General features: G+C 39.5%; 1 protein-coding gene across 3 annotated transcripts; it reads left to right on the top strand.

Moving 5' to 3' along the window:
• Positions 1 to 1,270: 1,270 nt before the first annotated feature.
• On the top strand, positions 1,271 to 19,085 carry vwa5b2 (von Willebrand factor A domain containing 5B2). 3 transcript variants are annotated; one of them, XM_028021816.1, is made up of 21 exons: positions 1,271 to 2,015; positions 4,385 to 4,583; positions 4,976 to 5,194; positions 6,032 to 6,257; positions 6,334 to 6,491; positions 7,822 to 7,953; positions 8,068 to 8,192; positions 8,291 to 8,467; positions 8,571 to 8,681; positions 9,735 to 9,937; positions 10,392 to 10,506; positions 11,019 to 11,204; positions 11,503 to 11,719; positions 11,803 to 12,134; positions 12,224 to 12,461; positions 12,863 to 13,198; positions 13,289 to 13,426; positions 13,867 to 13,995; positions 14,433 to 14,538; positions 14,737 to 14,860; positions 16,782 to 19,085. In XM_028021816.1, the coding sequence occupies exons 2-21, from the start codon at positions 4,445 to 4,447 to the stop codon at positions 17,541 to 17,543; spliced, it is 4,173 nt and encodes a 1,390-aa protein (XP_027877617.1). In that variant the 5' UTR covers positions 1,271 to 2,015; positions 4,385 to 4,444; the 3' UTR covers positions 17,544 to 19,085. The 3 variants fall into 3 exon arrangements, with proteins under 3 accessions (XP_027877617.1, XP_027877616.1, XP_027877615.1); XM_028021815.1 differs by having other exon boundaries at positions 1,271 to 1,620; positions 1,841 to 4,583; XM_028021814.1 differs by having other exon boundaries at positions 1,271 to 4,583.
• Positions 19,086 to 19,962: the final 877 nt, after the last annotated feature.

Raw genomic sequence — 19,962 nt, forward strand, 5'->3', positions numbered from 1 at the left:
CTGTAGAAAATGAAATGGGGTTCTACATTGTGAAAAAAGGATGATGGTAAATATCCATCGATCAACTATTTTTTATCCCAACAGGATCGAGAGGGAGTCTTGTGCCTGTGTAAATATGATCCATTCAAATTGCTGGCAATATTCTGTATTTTATTGTATTTATTACATTTTTTTTCTGAGAACTGAAAAATGTAGCATTGGCATGAATTCACAACCACTTCTAACCTATGACTGTTTTAAATGTTTTTGGCATTAAAAAAATGCGTCACCCACCCCCAACCAGATATTTTTTTATATTTAAAAGTCTGTACATTGAGAGCAGAGTGGAATCAAAGATCAACTTCTTTGTTTTTCTGCATCAGTTTGTCTAATTAAGCTGTAAAAGATTGACTTTCAATTGTTTTTAAAAAGCCTCATAAGTCCTCTGCAGATTGATGAGGTCAAAAATTGCTTCTACAAGGTCATTGCTGATACTCTTTCTTCTTGGCGTTTGGTTAACAACCATTGAACAAAATACAATGCTTTTCTATGCATTTCATGGTACATTAAACCACAGAACAAGAAATGTACATTGCTTCTTTTCTGTGGCTGCATGTTTTTTCCCCCCTCTTAAACATAAGTGAGTGATTCAAAACAGCTGTCAAATAGTGGAAGAATTGTTCATTTTTGTCATCATTCTCAAGTTTATTCCCATCTTTCCAAAAAGGAAGGCTGAAATGGAGGAAAAAAGTATAAGAATAACAATTCAAAGTGGACCCAGAAATCAAGGAGGCCACACGGTGGCAGAATGGGACAGAGATTGGAAACATTAATGGCTCTATCAACCTATCTGACAAACCCACAGCCACTCAAAAACAGAACATTTTAGTAATGGAAGAATTTATGTTACACCCAAATTACCTTCTACTTTGTGAAAAAAATAAATAAAACAAATGGAAAATACAGCGGCACCATATAACTGTAGCTCAAGACAAAACAAAACAAAACAAACATGAAACAGAACCCTGAGTGCTTCACTGAGGGATGTCTTCCATTATTCTGACCTTTTCTGAACTCTTTCTGTTTGTATCTGTCTGCCTCACTCAGGCACAAAAAGCAGCTGCAGGAGTTACAGAAAACAAATCCAATGAAAAATAACGTTAAAAAATAACAGAGAAAACAGCTGAGTGTTGTACATAAAAGGTATGACATAAGTGAGAAAACACAATTCAACAATAAATGGCAGGGAAATTTCATACATATTAAAAATCAACCTGCAGCCAAGCAAAGCACTAAATATCTTTTTACTCCTGTCTCTATACTTTTGCGCTGCACTGTGCTGAGTTGAAGCCATTAAAGTGGAGACACAATGTCTAAAACGCTATTGGTTTCACCTATCCTTGCCTGCTGCTGTCTGGCTGACCTGTTGGAAGAGGCTGAACACACCCCCATCCCCACCCCTCCTCTCCTTTCTGTAGCCAAGCCATTAGCCATGAATTATGGTGCTGCTACCATCACGGCCAATTGTCTGGATGAAACGCAGACTCTGCCTGACTTACCGTTGTGTGTTAGCTTGTGCCTGAGCAGCAGGTTCAGGATCATAGTTTTTTTTAACAGCTCCTTGGTTCAGGACAGATGCAGGTAAGCAGATGACTTTTATTAAGATTAAATAAAAGTAGGTTTATGTGCAGCTATGATTGTCGATTATAGTTTTTTTTAGTCCTTAAACTGGCAACGAATTCTATAAATTTTATAGATTCCTCAGATGGAAGATAGACAAGTGTCCAATTTGTCTCATGTGAATTGGAAAGACAGCTGCTGATTCTCAGATTTGCTTTATCAACTGACTTTCCTAATACAGGACGGCTGGTAAATTTGTAGAGGGAGGGGGACATTGAAAGAGAGAGGGGAGAGAGCAGCATCCCTAAGCAGGAAAACTCTTCTAACATATAACCGGGAAACATAGGAGCTGATGAGATGGTGGAGTGATGCAGAGTACGGACATTGGTGCACATTACCTTACATTGCACTGAGCAGTAAGTGTTCGCCAAAGGTTATATTTGTTTCTTATGTAGGGTTTGCAAGTAGCATTAGGCAACTGCAGAGTTTTTCAGCCCTCACTGTTGGTCAACAATGCAAGGCAAACATCAGACAAATTAATTAAAGCTTCCAGTGTAAACACAGAATATTTACTTTGTGGGACCTGCTTGTAGTCTACTTACGTGTAGTTTGCATATGTGCCAGTAATCTTTACTGAAAATATTACTGGCACATAATGCAGATAACCCAGTCACATTTTGGAAACATATATGTTTCAGTAAATAAGATTATTTAGAGCGGAATGAAAAAGTAAATGTCTGAGATTTCTATTTCAGACAAGTGAATACGTGGAATAAGTACAACAATCTTTTTTCAAATGATGATTTTATTTATTAAGAGAAAGAAAAAACATCAGACTAACCTGGGATTCTGTGAAAAGATAATTGACCCTACAGGTAAATCATCAATTAATTTTGATTAATCACATTTTTTTGTTCATTTCAAAATCCACACGCAGACCTTGTTACTTCAAGAGCTTTATCAATGAATCACTAAAACAGTTCCTTCTTGACAACATGAAGTAGGCTAAAAGAACTCAAAAAGCAACACATCACAAACACCTGCCAGTTCAGAAAGGGCTACAGAGCTATTTCTAAGCCATTGGGACATCAGCAAACCACAGAAAACCATTATCCACAAAAGTAAAAATAAAAAAAAAACCCATTTAACAGTGGTGAAGCTCTAAGTCCGCATCAATGACTCATCCAATTTAACTCAATTTAGTTTATTTACATAGCTCCAATTAGCAGCAAATCAATTCAAAGTCAGTTCAATGCTTTACAGCTTGATTCTAATTTTTAAACACTGCAGTCAAGTTTAGTTTATTTTGCCAACTGATGAAACCTTCTAAGGAAATCCAATCAATAACATGAAGTTTTTGACATTGCAGTAATCTCTTATCCTGAAAATGCATTTGGCAACAGTAGAAAGGAAAACGCCCCTTTAACAGGAAGAAATCACCAGCAAAGTTTGGGTCAGAAAAAAGAACATCATGCTGACAGTCAAACTTCGTTTGTTAAAGTACCTGGACAACTTGCCATAATTGCAAAACCAAATAAGTCTTCCTCTTAATGGCTAAAAAATTATTAATTTAAAACAAACAAAAAATTGGAGTGGCCTAGTCAAAGTCTAGACTTAAATTTGAGAGAAATGTTAACTTAAAAAGAGGACATTAAATTTGAAAACTGTCCCATGTGGCTAAATTAAAAACAATTCTGCAAGGCAGAGTGGGCCACATCATTGCAGAGGCTTACTTTGTGACTTGTTATTTACCAGGTGTTATTCCAAACACTCGGTGGCAGAACCAGTTCTTAAGGGGATATCTGATATTATTATTTTTTTATTATTATCTTAAACTGTTATTTGAGAAAATGCATAAACGATACATTTTAAGGGAGCAAATACTCTTTCACTGCACTGTAAGTTACTTTATTAAAATACGTAGCTGAGCTGGTCACAATCTTAGTTATTTCTTTGTAAGTACACTTTATATTTGTTTCAAACATAAATAATTATTGTATGTATTTATTAATTTGCCGCATAATCACAACCACTAGAAGATGTAGTCATCGTTCAAGTATTCATGACTTTATCGTGTAACTCAGAAAGCCGAGGTACCTTACAGCATCATATCGTCTTTTGTAACTTTCTAACAGCAGCAGTTCACTGCACTTTAACAAACCAGGTATTTATTAGCTTGTTATGAGCTGAGAGAGCAGTAGCCAGATGGTTGCTGTTGATCTTGTTACAAAGGTAGATGTGAGAAGACCATTTCTTGGTTCACAGCAAACACACACACACACACACACACACACACACACCACTGGGTTGTTAATCTGTACACCCATCTCAGCACCTGTTGTTCCTGAAGATGCTAAGTGGTAGATAATCCTGAATAATTCTGTACACATCGACTAAGTTTGTATACATTGGAGTTAAGAGTGAAGTTGAGACCACATTTGCAGGGACACATGGGTTTGCATACTAACAGACCACTGATTGCAAAGCTGATGCATAGGGTAATAAGTGAAGACGTTAATGATTGACCAAACCTGTTCTGCACAATCTGTCAGAGGCGGTTGCTAAGAGCTGCAGAACAGGTGACAGGATGGTTGCATGTTCAACAGACAATGTGTGCTTATATGAACCATCCTGGCCTGCATATAAATGTCAAAAGTGATCTTGTTCATGTTTTTATGCTCTCAGCCTGCTTCTGATGAACAAAGATTATCATGATTGTTTGATGAGTGAAAATGACAGACTTTACATGCAAGCTCACATACGTCTCCCTTTCTGTATCTCTGAGCTCTGTGGCTGTAATTCAGTGCTTTCAGCGCATTGAAGGTTTTTCTGATACTGAAGAAACATGGTGGGCCTGAGAAACCGTTCTACGTGGGAGCCATTGTTGCTAAAGGCCTCATGCATCAAGTCTTGTGCCAATGGTTGCTCCATGGGCATCACTGCACAACTCACATACGCCAATGCTGACACAGAGTCTGTGGAAGGTGAGTTTTCGGTAAAGCTCTTAAAGCTAAGGTTTGTGTTGCAGTAGTTTTTTTCTAAGTTTTATGGGGAAATCAGATATTTTGTAAAGAGATTTTTCTAGAAATATCTGCTGGAAATTGTAAGAAATAAGTAGAGATATAAGTTCAGATCCTTGAGGAACACTCCAGATATGCTCTGTCCTTTAAGATCATGAAAGTTATATCATTTAATGCAACAAAGTTTGTTTTTGTGAAAAATGAGTAATTTCTTTATTTAAGTAAAGAAAACACATCAGTTTGAGATAACTCAAACTGATGTGTTTTTTTTTTAACTTCATGTATTCACCGTTTAGTTCAGAGGATTTGCCAAGAGATTCTTTTACAACCCAGCATTGCTGTCTCTCTGTGTTCAGGTGTGTTTGTGTACCCTCTTGAGGAAAAGGAGGTTGTGGTGGGCTTTGAGGCCATGATTGCAGGGCGGCTGGTGGGAGTGCAGATCCAGAGCAGAGGAAAGCTGAAGGACTGCTGTTTGGAGTGCTGCCCTGGATCTGGTCTTGATGGACACTATGGGAGCGGCCAGGAGTGGAGATGCTGCTGCGGGATGTCTGGCCTGGACATACAATGCACCAACGGTGAGGACGAGAGAGACAGTGAAAGATGGATCAATTCATGTGGTTGTCATGTAGGAAACGTTAGGGATCGTTTGAAGATGATTTTTAGTTGCATATTGTAATTAACCAAAATAATTTTCAAACAGACATAAATAATTCTATTTCAATAAATCCAGATTTGAGAAGATCTAAACAAGCCATCTCTTTGCTTGTTGCTGAAACAGTTAGCAATAAAACTCCAAGGAGAGTGAAATTCCACATTGTGAGTTGTTTTGCTTTGTTGTCTGTACTGCTTATTTTCCCACCAGTTTGGTCAAGTCTTCCAGTACCTTGTAAAAGAAAAACAGGACCAAAGCATGATGTTTCCATCTCCATGCCTAGCTGTGGGGATTGTGTTCTTTGACTCAAGTTGATGCCAAAAAGCTTATTTTTTCATTCATCTCAAGCTTTGTTTAAATCATTTGGATGTTCATTTGCAAATGTGCCACCACAGAAAAATTTCTATTTTTCAAAGTATAACTACTGCTCTTCAATTGGGTTTCTTTAAGATTGTGGTCCAAACTGCCTTAGCATCATTACCAAGCTTCTCCCTTGTGGTTATGGACCCATCCTTCACTCCATGTTCCAAGATATTTCATGACGGTCACTTTAAGATACTTCCTAATAATCAAACCAACACTTGTCACCTTTTCCCCAAGCTGCTTGCCGACTGGTTTTGCAGCCCATTTTAGTCTTGTGCAGATTTTGCTCCTGAAATAATCAGGTCTTTATTCGTGGTGGTGGAGAGATTAAAAATAACAAGACCGTTTCTGTGGACAGGTCTGGAATATTTTATTGATGTCAGTATTTTGATCTAAGGACACCTTATTTTGGATGAAGACCTGGAAAGAACCACATTCATTGTGGGTTGTGGAGTTATTGGCCCCATGGACATAGTGTCTGTCATCATCAGCACCACACTAGAACTCCCTACTTTGGAAAATGGAGCTATCCGTATCGTCTACCCAACGCTGCTTACTCCGGTTGTAACCAGCCAGTTGACTGCAAGCAAAAGTGAAAATGGAGGAAAATCTGAGGATACTGGGTAGTTATATTTGCTTGTTTTTATGTAATAGGTGTGTCATGGATTGATAACTTGTTTAAGTCATTTCTTGTTTTAGAGCAACCAGCTGTTTCGGTGCTACCTCAGGGAAGCAGGATCGGGCTGTAGACTCTGAGCAGCAGTGCTCTCATGGCCTCTTTTCCAGTCCTGCTGTCAATCTGGCACCGTATGAACTCAACTTCCAGCTGCTGGTTAGAGGCGCCTGTCTGCTGGCTGGTACTGTCTTGTCCTCTGAAATAAGTCTGTTTCTGTAGTTCTTGACTAAATGATTATGACATGCTGGAACAAGAGGCAGTCTCACGTCAAAATTTAATTATTGAGCTGCAGAGAAAAACCTGAGTCACAACATAGCCAACGCAAAAAAATGTGAAGTATAAGGAGGAAAAAGATTAGCTAGTAAAATCTTACCCTGGAAATTCTGACTAAATTACCTGAAAAAATGTATTTACACTCTTTGATTTCGTCGCATATTTCATCATGTCACCTGAAAACGAAACCACACTCTTTAATTCAGCCTTATTTACTCTAAAAATCAGAAATAAAATCCGTTGCATACCGACTGCCTTGAGAAATCCCCTTTCTAATAAGTAGTACCTGTGTGTAATTTAATCTTAGAACAAATACGTCTTTTCAGTGAAGGCTTCAGCTGTTTTTTAGAGAATATTAGTGAACAAATATCATCAAGAAGGTGTGGAGAAGTTTAAAGCATGGATATAAAATAATAGTCCAACCTTTGAACATCTCTCAGAACACTTTTTAATCCATCTTCTAATCACCAAGACATGGTGATTAGACAACTTCAAGGAGAGAGACTGAGCAAATTCCACAAGAAGAGCAAAAATATCTTAATAGGACAATTATTACTAATTTACTCCTTAAATCTGGCTCTAATGGAAGAGTAGCAAAGTCTGTTACAAGCCATGCTGAGGACACAGCAAACATTTGGAACAAGGTGCACTGCTTAAATGATGCCAAAGTTAAACTTTTTGGCCTACATACAAAATATTATGTCTTACTTCTGTTGATGGTAGTTGTATGATGCTTTAGGGACAACCTGGTAAAACCTGGTCTGGAGATTCATTTTCCAGCAGGACAACGAACATAAACATACAGCTAAAGTTACAATGGAATGTTTTAAGTCAAAGGATATTTATGTTTTCGAAACTCACACTCCAAATCTTCATGCAATTGAATATATGTGACTAAACTTGATCAGACTGAGTATGAGCAATGTTTGAATAGAGAAATGAGCAACATTGCTATAACGAGCTGTAAATTCAGCAAAATGTTCTATAAAGTTCTTCAAAGTAGTAAGTCCAAGAGACTGAACGCAACACTGTCCAAGTTTCTATTTGTCAAAAAAAAAAAAAAGGAAAACCAACTTTGATCTTTTTTCCATTCCATTATTTTTTTGCTGGTCTATTACATAAAATCCCTCTACCCACCTCCTTCTCCATCTGAATATTTCAACAAAGCACTCTATGTCCACTAAAATAATCATCGTAATAATTTTTTTTCTCCTTGATGTCACTTTACCTTGTTTTAGGCTTGGAGAGCCCTACACATGCTCTGAGAGCAGATGCAGATCCTAGTGCCCAAAGTGCATCTGCTACCTATATTACTTTGGCTCAGGAGCATCCGTATGATAGACACATAGAGATAATATTGCACCTCAGTGGTGAGTAAAGACAATCTGCCAGTGAAATGTTTGGAAACACACATTTACCCTGTAAATGTTTGGTAACCTTTATAAGCACAAGGTTACCTTTTGAAATGCATCATCCTTCCACAGAACCTCACAGTCCATTGGTCATCCTGGAGAAAGGCAGACTGTCCTTCAGCCGGTATGAACAACAGATCTGCTCTCGCCGAGATTACATTCGATACACACGCAAAGACTCAGAACCTGAGAGAAGGGTAAGATATTCTTATGAATGTTTTTTAAATCTCATTTACATGTTTATTTTATTATTATGTCTATCTAACCTCCATGTGATAATTTTGCTTTTGGGAAGCTGGAGTACATCCGTAGACGATACCACAAAGACATCCTCTGCAGCCCCGTCCTCATGCTCAACTTCTGTCCTGACTTACTGTCAGAGCCTCTGGAGCTGCACAAAGCTACCAGAGAGTTGCTGTTCCTAATCGATCGCAGCGGCAGCATGAGTGGCACTAACATACAACGTGTGAAGGTCAGATGCACTGAAAACTGCCAGAAAGTAGTTTTTTTTAGATTTTGAGGTAGAATGTGTCTTGATGTCATGCCAAGCTGTCTGCAATGCGTTGCTTCCTCAGGAAGCCATGGCAGTGGCCCTGAAGAGTCTACCCACTGGTACGATGCTCAACATAGCTGGCTTTGGGACCACCATCAAGCCTCTGTTTACCTCCAGCAAGCTCTGCACTGATGTTAGTTTTACACAGTGATGTTTGTTAGGAATGTTTCCTATCAGTGTCTTATTTATCAGGTCAGTCTCACATATATTAATATTCTAATGTGGGCAATCTTCAAATCCAGCCTTTATTTTGAGCATATGAATTCAATGGGGAGAAATATTTAGTGTTAAGATTGTTTTAAGCAAAACCTCTTTAGAGTAGATGTAAGTTTTATTTCTATACTTTAGTTCATTAAGCTCAATCCTTGTGAAGTGCTACAAGAGAAGACACTATGTTGTCCTGGTGGATAAAAGGTTTGTTTTCTGGAGACAGGATTTGATTTACCCATTAAAGAATTGGGCTGAAATTACAGTTTGGCTTGCTACTAAAATTCTCACTAAAATTACCACTGTGAGATTATCCCACAGTGGTAAATATGAATATATTTTAAAGCTTTAAAGCTTTAAAACAACTTCACTAGAGATGCTAAGAAAAGGGGCAATGACCCTCACTCTAAGCCTGCAAGACGCATACAGTGAGTTCACAAGATTGGCTAATCCATCACTTGTTAAAAAACATGTCATAAATTCTTCTTTTTTATGTGAGAGAACATACATGCATCATTTAGTTCTTGTGACCTGAATGTTGATGTTGTTTAACCACGCTGGACGATCTGTGCTGCTCTCCAATCTGCCCACAGCGTTTCTTCTTGGGTTGCCTTAGTAGCAGAGTATCAGGTTTAATCCAGACCAGGGACTGGAAGGACAAACAGTCTTTGCACATTCTCCACACCATATGGTGGCTTTTCATGCATTTTCACTCGAGATGTCCTTCTGGCTCCTGTTCTACCAGGGATGTTTTTCTACAGTTTGTACTAAAGCAGGTGCTAAGCTATATGTGTGTGCTGTCCTTATTGGAAAGGGTCTGATTCAATTATTTTCTCATAGGTTTATATGAGCATTTAACATCAAACAATAAAACATTTTAATTTGCTGATTGTTCTGGCAGTCAATTGGAACAGGTGTCATCTACTGCTTTACAACAAATCTGATTGCATCCATATTTTTATGCACTCCATACATCCAGGTGACTCTAATGCAGGCCTATGAGTACATCCAGAGGATGAGAGCGGATATGCGCGGGACCAACCTTCAGGGGGCGCTGTCCTGGCTCTACCAGCAGCCCATGCAGCGTTCATATCCACGGCAGGTCTTTATCATCACTGACGGCTCCATCAGCAATGTGGCTAAGGTGCTGGAGTTGGTTCGCAGAAACACATGTGCTGGCAGGTATGGAAACCATGTGCAAACATGGAAAGGAAAACAATGTTTGAATGAGGTCACACTGTCAAAAATTCATAGGTGAATTTACGGAAATATTGTGGAGATAGAAAAATAGAAATAAAAAAAAAGTGGGACACATATTGCAGAATTGAGCTGAGAAAGTGAAAAAGGAAACAAATAAATAAATAAATCAGCCCCGCCCAGTAATCCCGTTAAGTGCTCTGCTCTGCAGTGAGAGTCACGCCCATCAATTTCCCCCATGCAGAATAACTCCGTTTCTACCTCATTAGTATTCTCCTGGTGGACTGACTTTCTCCAAGGCATCTCAGCTGTCTCTTTGAAACACATGCACGTGTTTGTTGTTCGTTATTCTCAAACCTGATTGCAGTTAATATTGCAATCAGATGTGAGCGTGCGCATGTTTGTTGTTTTAAAATCCAACTCCGGATCGCCTCTCTAGATGCTTTGGCCTCGGCCTCGGTCCCCGAGCCTGCAGGAGGCTCCTTCAGGGAATTGCCAAACTGACTGGAGGGACCACAGAGTTCTTCGATGATGAAGAAAGACTCCAGCCCAAGGTCAACACCAGCACAGCACTGCCATCTTCTGGAGATACATGAAACACACAGCAGCTACAGTTAAATTCTTGCTATTTTTGTATCGACCTGACATTTTCATCATCATATGACCAGTTAAATATTTTAGATGACAAAGGCTTTGGTCAGTTTCTTCAGAGTCAACTCATACAAAAATGTCTAAAACTAGAATACTACTAACTACAATAATAATCAGAAAACAACTAAATACAAAGAAACATTTGAGAAGAAAGTAAAAGCAAAAACAGGGCAATGAGATTAAACGTAATGATATATAATTTAATGCAAAACAGAAGTAAGTAATGAAAAAGTTCAATGGAGATAATTCTAGAGAATTGGTGTCTGACCAGTTGAGATTGTGGTGTGGTCAGAACATGATAGTGTGAGAACCTCACGTTTTGACTACGGTCATTAGGAGATCTGGTATTTATCTTGGTGCAGTGACCAAAACCGAATCCTGAACTTATTGTGATTTGTTCTGAACTCTGCTGTAGTTAATCAAGTCTCTAAAGAAGGCCTTTGAACCTGTTCTGACGGATGTTCGGATTGACTGGTACCTGCCAGAGAACATGGAGGCCCTCCTTTCACCCAATGAAATTCCTCCATTGTACTCCGGAGATCGCCTAGTTGGATACTGCACTCTTTATGACATGACAAATTTCAAAGCAAAGAAGACAGAGGTATGGTGTCACAATTTGATTTGGAGTTTGACATTTTGTACATTCACAGGTGATTCAGAAACCAAATTTTAGCTTGCCTTTTCACAGAAAAACAGAGTGAATACTTACAGCACCCTATTTGTTAATTCATATACAACCACGTATAATATATGAATAATCCACTTCACAAGTAGACAAAAGTCTCTGTTGGTTTCACATAAAATCCAAAGCAAATCTATTAATGTTTCTTATTGTAAGTCTACACAATGTTAAGAAACCTCAAAAGGTAAAAATATGTGCACACATTTTTACTGTTCAGTGCCAAGAAAGGGCCTACAGAGGTGTGCACCATGACTCCGTGGGTTCTGTTTTTACCCATTCGAATGATGAGCTTTCACCGCCTCCTTCATCTGAGCTCATGCCTGTGGTGATGCACTCCGACAGAACCGAGCTGGAGGAGGCTCTGAGAGAAATTTCAAGAGAAATTTCATCTGAGTTTTCTTGTGCCAGAGACACTGACCTTGGAATAAGCCCAGGTGATACACAGGTCACTAAGCTGATTTAGATCTGGAGACATTGTTTCCATGGTGTTTCACAGCAGTCTTTTTGTCCAAAACAGGTGTGGAGCTGGATTGGTCCAGTGATATAAGGCGGAGGATCCAGCAGAGCTCCTACATTCAGGAGCAGTATGTTCTCACTCACTGCTCCCTGAGCAGCGAGCGAAGTCTTCAGACACAGTCCCACGTACACATTCATGCCTCAAGCTCTGACTCTGCAGGTGGGGGCTTTCTTTCTGATACCCATTCCTCTGGTCCAGTATTGGAAACAGGGTCTTTACCACAAGGCCTTGAGAGGATGGCTCCTCCAGAGCCATCATCCTTATCTCGCTGGGCAGACCCAGCATGGCAACAAAACCTTTCAGCGGACACTCCTGACAATGTTGCTAAAAAAGTGAGAATAAAAGTTTTACCCATTGTTAAATTAGATTGATAGTTTAAACTTATTTTGGACTTCCTTCATTTTTGTTTTTGTGCCATCAGATTGGGCATCTAGATGGAGGCGACGAGTCTCGAAGAAGACAGAAAGCATTAGCTCGTTCTACAATGGCAGCAAGGAGTTTTTCATCACCACAGGGTGAACTGGAAATGCATCGCCTCCGGAGAGCTCTTGAGAGGGTCTCCTTTGACCAGACTCTTGGAGGACGGTTGGATGAAAGTGAGGGAGAAACAAGGCCTTCATCAAGAGGGACAGTTTCCCACAGAAGCCTGTCTGACTCCAGTGAGTAAGAAAGAATGAAAAAGACACTTTTCCTAATTCAGTTTCATCACAGAGTTTAAACCAGATATCAATACACAACTTTTAAAAAGTCGTGTTTTTTTGTCTGAATATACAACATTAAATCATGTCAGATCTTTTCAGTGATCACTCCAAAACAATGAATATTTTGACCTTAAGTCACCTTTTACTAACTTGGGCAGTATATTTTGGTTGATTGTCCATTTGAAAGACCCATTTGCACCCAAGGTTCATGGTCCTGACTGATATCTTGAGCTGTTTCTGTCATATTTACACACATTTCCTCATGATGCCATCTATTGTGTGAAGTACAATTGTCCATATTGTAGCAAAATATACACACAACACAGTGCTGCAACCCTTTTCCCTTTTGGATCCTCCAGACGGACTCCTGTTTCCTGCTTCGCCCCTGGACTGGGACAGCCTCACTGACCCAGAGTATCTATTTACTGCTGCTCAGCCTGAAGATCCTCCCTCAGGTCAGTGTCGCTCCATCATTCATGGTCTGCTGAGTGGCAAACCTGTGTCCTGGGAGGTTACTGTGGACATGGGACATCTCTGGCCACCGGAAGACCAGGACACCACTGGAGTCAATGAATGTAGAATTGGTGGGGACGATGTAGGAAAGCCATGGGAGGAGATCATTCACCATCTGACGGCTCGCTCAGTAATAAGGGACTTTGAAAAGCTGGCAGAAAAAGAGAGTGAAACTGGACATGGTAATGATCGTTACACACACTATCAATGTCACATTTATTTCCGTGGCAACAGAAATAAATGTGTTGTCACTTACATTTATTTCCATTCAGGGTCAGGTAAACGGTATCGCATGAAGGCTATTCAGACAAGCAAGCACTGTAACATCATATGCATGTACACAGCCTTCACCATTACCAATGGCAGCACAAGCAAAGGCTTGACTGAGAGCACAGACGTCCGAAACACAGGTATGTTATAAAGTTACATTGGCTATGAAAAGCTTCATGGTTTCACTTTTTGACAGTGTTGTTTGGACCAAATGTGCAACGCTTGAAGAAACAAACCCAAAAAGGCCTACAGATGAAATTGTAGAGGGTTCTTCTACACATTGTTGGCTTTCTATCCCTGTTCACTTCAAAGTTATGAGCCATCTTGCATTGGTCTATCAAATAAAATTCCACTGAATATTTTAGTGTTCAGTGGAATTGAACAGATATGGTAAAAATATGTGCACAAGGGTGAGAGCACAAGGGAGAAACAACCCGTTTCTTTCTGAATTAGCATTTATGGGCAGACTTACTAAATAGACATGTTATAGGGTGATTTACTGTAAAAAGACGAGGATCGTGCTATAATTCAGACGGCAGATTGCTGGTTATGCTTTTGCTGTATTTTCCTGTTCATGTAGGGATTCATATGGGGAACAGGCAAACTTCTCAGCCTGGAGGTCGCAGGCAGGGGGTTTATTCTGCCGGTCTGGGAAGACGGCGGATCAGCGGCGAAAGTGAAGAGGCTGAAGACACCTGGAACTTTACAGGTAGACCACACCAAAAAGATACCAGCACCTACATCTTTTAACCAAACTTTACATCAGTCGTTGAGTTTCTTTCAAATAGAGATGTCACTTCTGTAAGCTTACATCTTGGAATATTAGTGAATATTGACAACAATGACGACACTTCCCTTACTTCACAAAACCTTCAGTCTAGGAAAATCCAAAATACATAAATTTTTAAAGGTCTTTATTTCCATTCAGCACTACAGTTGTATATGTCTTTTTTTATTCTACCTCAACGCTAACGAGGCAAACTCATTTTAGTGTAATATTATCCTGCATGCTCAAAAAACCCCACAGAAAATACAGTATGAATTATTTTTAAAGTAAAATTCCATCACAACTATATATTTTAGAATAAATCTAATATTCACACCATGTTTGAAACATTCTTGTTTAATGTTTTCCTTCAATCTCAGACGCAGGTGGATTCTGTTCCATGGCTACTGTAACAACAGGGATGTCGTGCAATCGTTCACAGCGCTCTATAGAGAGCAAGTCAATGGAGAGCTTCTTTAGTACCAGGTAATGTTAATATTGTAATCTCTGTGAAACAATATGTAAAATTCAGTGTGAGATAGGTGAAAGAGGACTCATAAATGTAGGCCATAAATAGACTCCAGCACAACTAGGCACAAATATTTTGGTATCCTTAATCATTTGCTGTTCAAGTCTCGTTTGTACTTGCATTATTTTCAAAGTAAAATTTTTTGGGTTTTGCAGGTTCCAGCTGGGTCGACTCAGGTCCTCTATTTCATCCGGAAAACAGGTTCCCCTCAAATCTCACTGTCTATCAGCAGAGACCGACAAACAGCCAGAGAGTGAAACTCCAGACTACCAGCCCCTGGTGAGGTGGAACCACATCCAGCACAAGCCACAATATTTTGTTTTTATTTTTAAACATGGTGTAATTGATAATGTATTAATGGCATTACATTCACATTGTTCTATACCAGGGGTGTCAAACTCCAGTCCTCAAGGGCCACTGCCCTGCAACCTTTAGATGTGCCTCTGCTGCACCACATCTGAATAGAATAATTAGGTCATTAGCAAGGCTCTGGAGAACTGATCTACACAAGAAGGAGGTAATTAAGCCATTCCATTCTAGTGTTTTGTACCTGTGGCACATCTAAAAACTGCAGGACAGTGGCCCTCAAGGACTGGAGTTTGACACCCCTGTTCTATGCTATTAGATACTACATACATGCTGAGCCAGAGACTGATACTCAGTGGTGTAAATTTCTATTTCCATGAAAATAAACATTGCATTTCCATTGGGAAGTCAAGCAGTGTGAGGTCCAGTGTGATGTTACTTACATTAAGTGAGGATTTTCAGGACCATGTCGTCTACTGGTGTTTATCTTCTTTGCTTTGTTGAGTCCAGTCAGTGCAATCATCTTCTCTACCAGGAAATGTTAGATCAGTTTGGGTCCATTGAGGAGCTATTGATTGCAGCTATTGACCTGACCTGTACTTGACTGGTCATCAAACGTGCCTGACCTGAACCCTGTAAAGAATCGGTGAACGATTGTCAAGTGGAAGATGGAAAACACAGGACGTAAGGGTGCAAATCATTATCAATACCAACTTTGTCAAGTTTGTCCACACAAATAAGGAATTTGACTGATGGTTAAAGTCTAACTAGTTTGTGTCTAGGGTGTGTGGGGGACTGCAGATGTATTAGCTACTTTATTTTTTTACAAGCCTTAGATGGAGGGAAGATCAGTTCAAATTATTCTCTCTGCAGACCCAGGGGCACTGCCAGGAATCTTGGGCTCCCTGACAAAAATTTAAATTGGGCCCCCCCATGCAGCTGCTGTTACAATTTTTGAGTCTTTTGAGGGACAAGTTAAATATATGAATATCTTGGTAATTTTTTTCCTTAATTTATTAGATGCTAGTGAAATGGAGGCAAAGAGTAGTCTGTAGCTAAGCTAACTATGCTAAATGGTTGATAATCTCACAGTCTACCCACCTCTCTTGGAGAAAAAACGGGTTATAAAGTGACACTCTTGCCTTTTTCTCTCTCTCCCTCTCTATTTTTTTAATGTTTTTTTTTTTTTTTTTTGAAAACCTAACTTTATTATTTTTCTTAGCAGTATAGTAACAGCCAAAGTCGTTCTTGTTTTCTACTGACTGCTGCTGAACACCTTCACCGACAAGCGCTCCAAGCAGGAACAAATCATTTCATGCAGATCCAGGGGGCTTCAGGGCAAATATAGATGTGTGTGTTTTGGTCTGGGAGTGGGAACATTACATTTTTACTTCTAAAAACAATCTTCGAAAATACAATATGATACATTTTGTAATTGACAGGGCCCCAATTTTATTTTTTAATTCTATGAACAAAGAATAAATGAATAAATTGTGGAGGGCCCCCTGTTGGTCAGGTGCCCTTAAAATTGTCATAACCTTTCCCCCCTATACGGCGCCCCCGTGCCGACCTAATCGTTTGTTGCAGTTTGAACCTGTCTTGATTTGTGGGTGAGCTAAACCTCATAGTGATGGATGTGCACACAACAGATTGAACAAGGCCAGTGTAAACAATGACCAGCTGCTCCTCTGGGAGGTTGTGCTCCTTGAGTTGCCCTTGAAAGTACAGTCTCTGCTGGGCCTTCTCCTCTCAAGGTTGCTGTTAAAGTAACCTTTGCCTCTTTTATGTCAAAATGAAAAGGATCCCAAGCCACATATTGAGTGCATATTCTTAACAGTATGTCCAGTGTGTCTTTTTCATTGGTCTTAACACTAATTTATGGTCCTTTTCTTAGGTGCATTTACAACTTGCATCAGGGGCTTTTCTCCTGACGGTGACGTACTCAGAGTGTGTCCAAATCCCCTTGGACCGCCTTAAGAGAGCATCACCTTACAGCCTTCACCGACGTAGCCTCAGCCCAGCTTTTCGCTGCACTTCTCCCAGCGCTCCCTCTTTGTCCACCTCTGCCAAGCCCCCAGGTGCTCCCACGATTCACCATGTCACCTTTTCTCCTTCCTCGTGCTCTCTGGCCAAACCGGGTGCTCCTCCCTTCCACCACACTCCAATGGACAACCCTTTGATTTTGGAGTCGAGGCTTCTGCGAAAACATTTGTCGGACCGAGACCCTGTCACCTCTCCCCCTGATCTCCCGAGCTCTGAGGAGGGATCCTTGGAGCTGTCTATTGGTCCCTCTCACAGTCAAAGCCTTGGACAAGCAGACAGCGGCCGTGGTTCAGAGACTGATATATACGAGGGGACTTCAGCAGAGCTAGCAGACCTCCAGGGTAGCAGCCAGTTGGCTCAGGAAGATCTAGAAGGTTCCACCTGGGCCACCGCTGTAGCTCTGGCGTGGCTGGAGCACCGGTGTGCTGGCTACTTCATGGAGTGGGAGCTGGTGGCAGCAAAAGCAGATTTCTGGTTGCGCTGTCAGAAACTGCCAGAGGGAGTGGACCTTGCAGGGCTAAGAGGAGCAGCCAGACAGCTGTTTCTGCTGCTGCGCCACTGGGATGAAAACATCAAGTTCAACATGCTGTGTTATAACCCCAATAATATGTGAGACAGTCAGTTCAGAGGTACAAAAACAGATCCACAATCATGTGGAAAAATTAGGACACCCCAACTATTTTTTTTTATATTTTGTTTTTAAGAAATGTTCGCATGTTGATTTGTAATTAGCAAGAAATTTTGATAAAGATTTGTTTGTTTGTAAAATTTGTTTATAAGTAAGCAAAAATGAAAATTGTTTTCCTTATTAAAGAAAGGAAATAAATGAGCAAAAAGTTAGAACACTCCACCCACTAAAAGCTAGTTTTTGCCCCTTTGACTGAAATGACTTCAGTCACTGCTTGTATCCACCTGCCAGTCTCTGATATTGCTCTGAGTAAAGTTTGTCCCACTCCTCACATTCAGCTGAGAGATGTTTGAGGGGTTTTAAGTCACTGCACAATGTCTCACAAAAATCTGATCTGGGCTTTGACTTTCCATTTCTTAATGGTCTTTGGAGAATTCACTGTTAATTTGGGGAGCACTGTCATTATGTAAGGACCGGTTCTGCTTCGTCTTTAGTTTTGTTTTTTTTAAGTCTTGCATCCTCTGATACATGGTGGAATAATGGTGGATTCTGCAAGGGTGAGCTGCCATGTTCTGCTATAGCAAAGCATCCTCAAATAATGACACTTCCACCTCTGTGCTTCAAAGTTGATATGAGGTTCTTTTCCTAGAATGCTGTGTTTAGTTTATGTCAATCATACTCTCTCTTCTGATGCCCAAATATATTTTATGTGGACTCATCTGTCCGAAGAACATTATTCCAGAAGCCCTGGTGTTTGTCTGCATTCTCCATTACCAAAGTAAGGCTTCTGGCTTTCTGTTTTTCTTAAGAGAGCAAAGGACACTTGCTTTTCCTTTTAACAACTCCCGTGAGTAAAACTTGTGCAGTTTCAAATTTGTGTTCACTCTCACTTCAACAGACAAGATCACACCAAATATAAATGACTGAGGTTTAAACTGGGCAAATCGCCTTGAAAATGTTGGCTAACAATGTTCCAGTCATTTGCACTTGATAAAAAGTAATAAATGTGAGAAAGTCCTAATTCATTCCTAATCAGAAATAGCATTTTTATTTCATTTTGTATAAAATGTATTTCTTTTCTCTTTTGCCGTTTTATCTTATGTATATTATTTGAATTATCTGATATGAAATATCCAAATGTCCAAGCTCAATAGAAAGAGACATAGGCTATTGTAGGGTGTCTTACTTTTTTCACGACTGGATAACAAAAGCTGTACTTTATTAGTTGATACTGTAAATCAGTGCCAAATGCACCCCAATTTACAAAAGTGACCTTTTATTATAAATTTGCTTTATGCAAACACAGGAATGCCTTGACCATCTGAATAAGCTTTTTGTAGTTTAGACTGTAGCTTAAAGTCTATGTTATGTATACTATGCCAAACAAAGAATCAGTCAATGATTGTCATGTTGGCTATTAGATAAACTGATGAAAGTTTAGCTCACACAATCAACATAATAATACAACATAATGGAAGCTAAGCATTTGCTTTACTGTGTACAAAAGGAATAAAAGTTTTAATCTGTTTTATTTGTCTGGATCCAGTCAGTTCACATCTACAAAATAGTGCTCCAGCTTTCTCCCACAGACCAAAAATATTACTACTGGGGTACTTCGTATACTATTTGTCCTTATGTATGAGTGTGAGCAGAATAGATGCCTGCAGACCTGTCCAGGAAGAACCCCTCCTCTCATCCAATGAACGCTGGAACCAGACACCAGGACCCCAGGGGTCCTTTGTGGATGACAGGACAGACAAAGGATGTATATTTATTTTTCTGGAAAATCTGGGCAAGCTTCATACTTTTTAAGACTGAACAGGAACCCTGTATTAAAATCCTGAAATCTTAAGTAAACATTTTTTATTTAAGTTTTAAGTTTGTATAAGTCTGAATATCTCTCATGTCCATTGATTTTGAGCGACTATTACAAAATGTGATACATTAGAACTGCTAATCAAACCACTCAGTGACCTCCCACTGGTAGATATTGCATATTTGAGTCATATAACCCTATTTCTTTAGAACATAATATAATAGAATAGAATTTATTGATCCCAATCAGAACTCTATTTGCTGACAAGCTACACCATCCAAGGTCTAAATATTACTAAACACAAATAGAACCATAAGCAATATAAATTTAACAATGTGATACTGTAAGTAAATTAAATGACTACATATAAAATTAAAATAATGTATAGTAGGCTATTAGTACAAAAAAGGACTTTAAGTATGGCTTATATTAATTCTTGCAGTTACTACAAAACCAAGTGTGCAAGAAGTTTGTGAATCCTTTAGTTCACCAAAAAGATGAGTTGACTGATGAGGACCACAGTCCTGTCTTCTTGCTTCACCAAAAAGATGGGTACAAAATGAAAAAGTCATAAACGCCAAGAAGCTA

This window comes from Xiphophorus couchianus, chromosome 6 (genome assembly GCF_001444195.1).
Source record: "Xiphophorus couchianus chromosome 6, X_couchianus-1.0, whole genome shotgun sequence".
NCBI lineage: Eukaryota > Metazoa > Chordata > Actinopteri > Cyprinodontiformes > Poeciliidae > Xiphophorus > Xiphophorus couchianus.

What these genes read in the sequence shown, in the direction of transcription:
- vwa5b2 (XM_028021814.1), top strand. Translation starts at nt 4,445, where the DNA reads ATGGTGGGCCTGAGAAACCGTTCTACGTGGGAGCCATTGTTGCTAAAG. An exon ending in GGAAAATCTGAGGATACTGG is followed by an intron (nt 6,258 to 6,333) that starts GTAGTTATATTT and finishes TTCTTGTTTTAG; the next exon opens with AGCAACCAGCTGTTTCGGTG. An exon ending in CCAGCAAGCTCTGCACTGAT is followed by an intron (nt 8,682 to 9,734) that starts GTTAGTTTTACA and finishes CCATACATCCAG; the next exon opens with GTGACTCTAATGCAGGCCTA.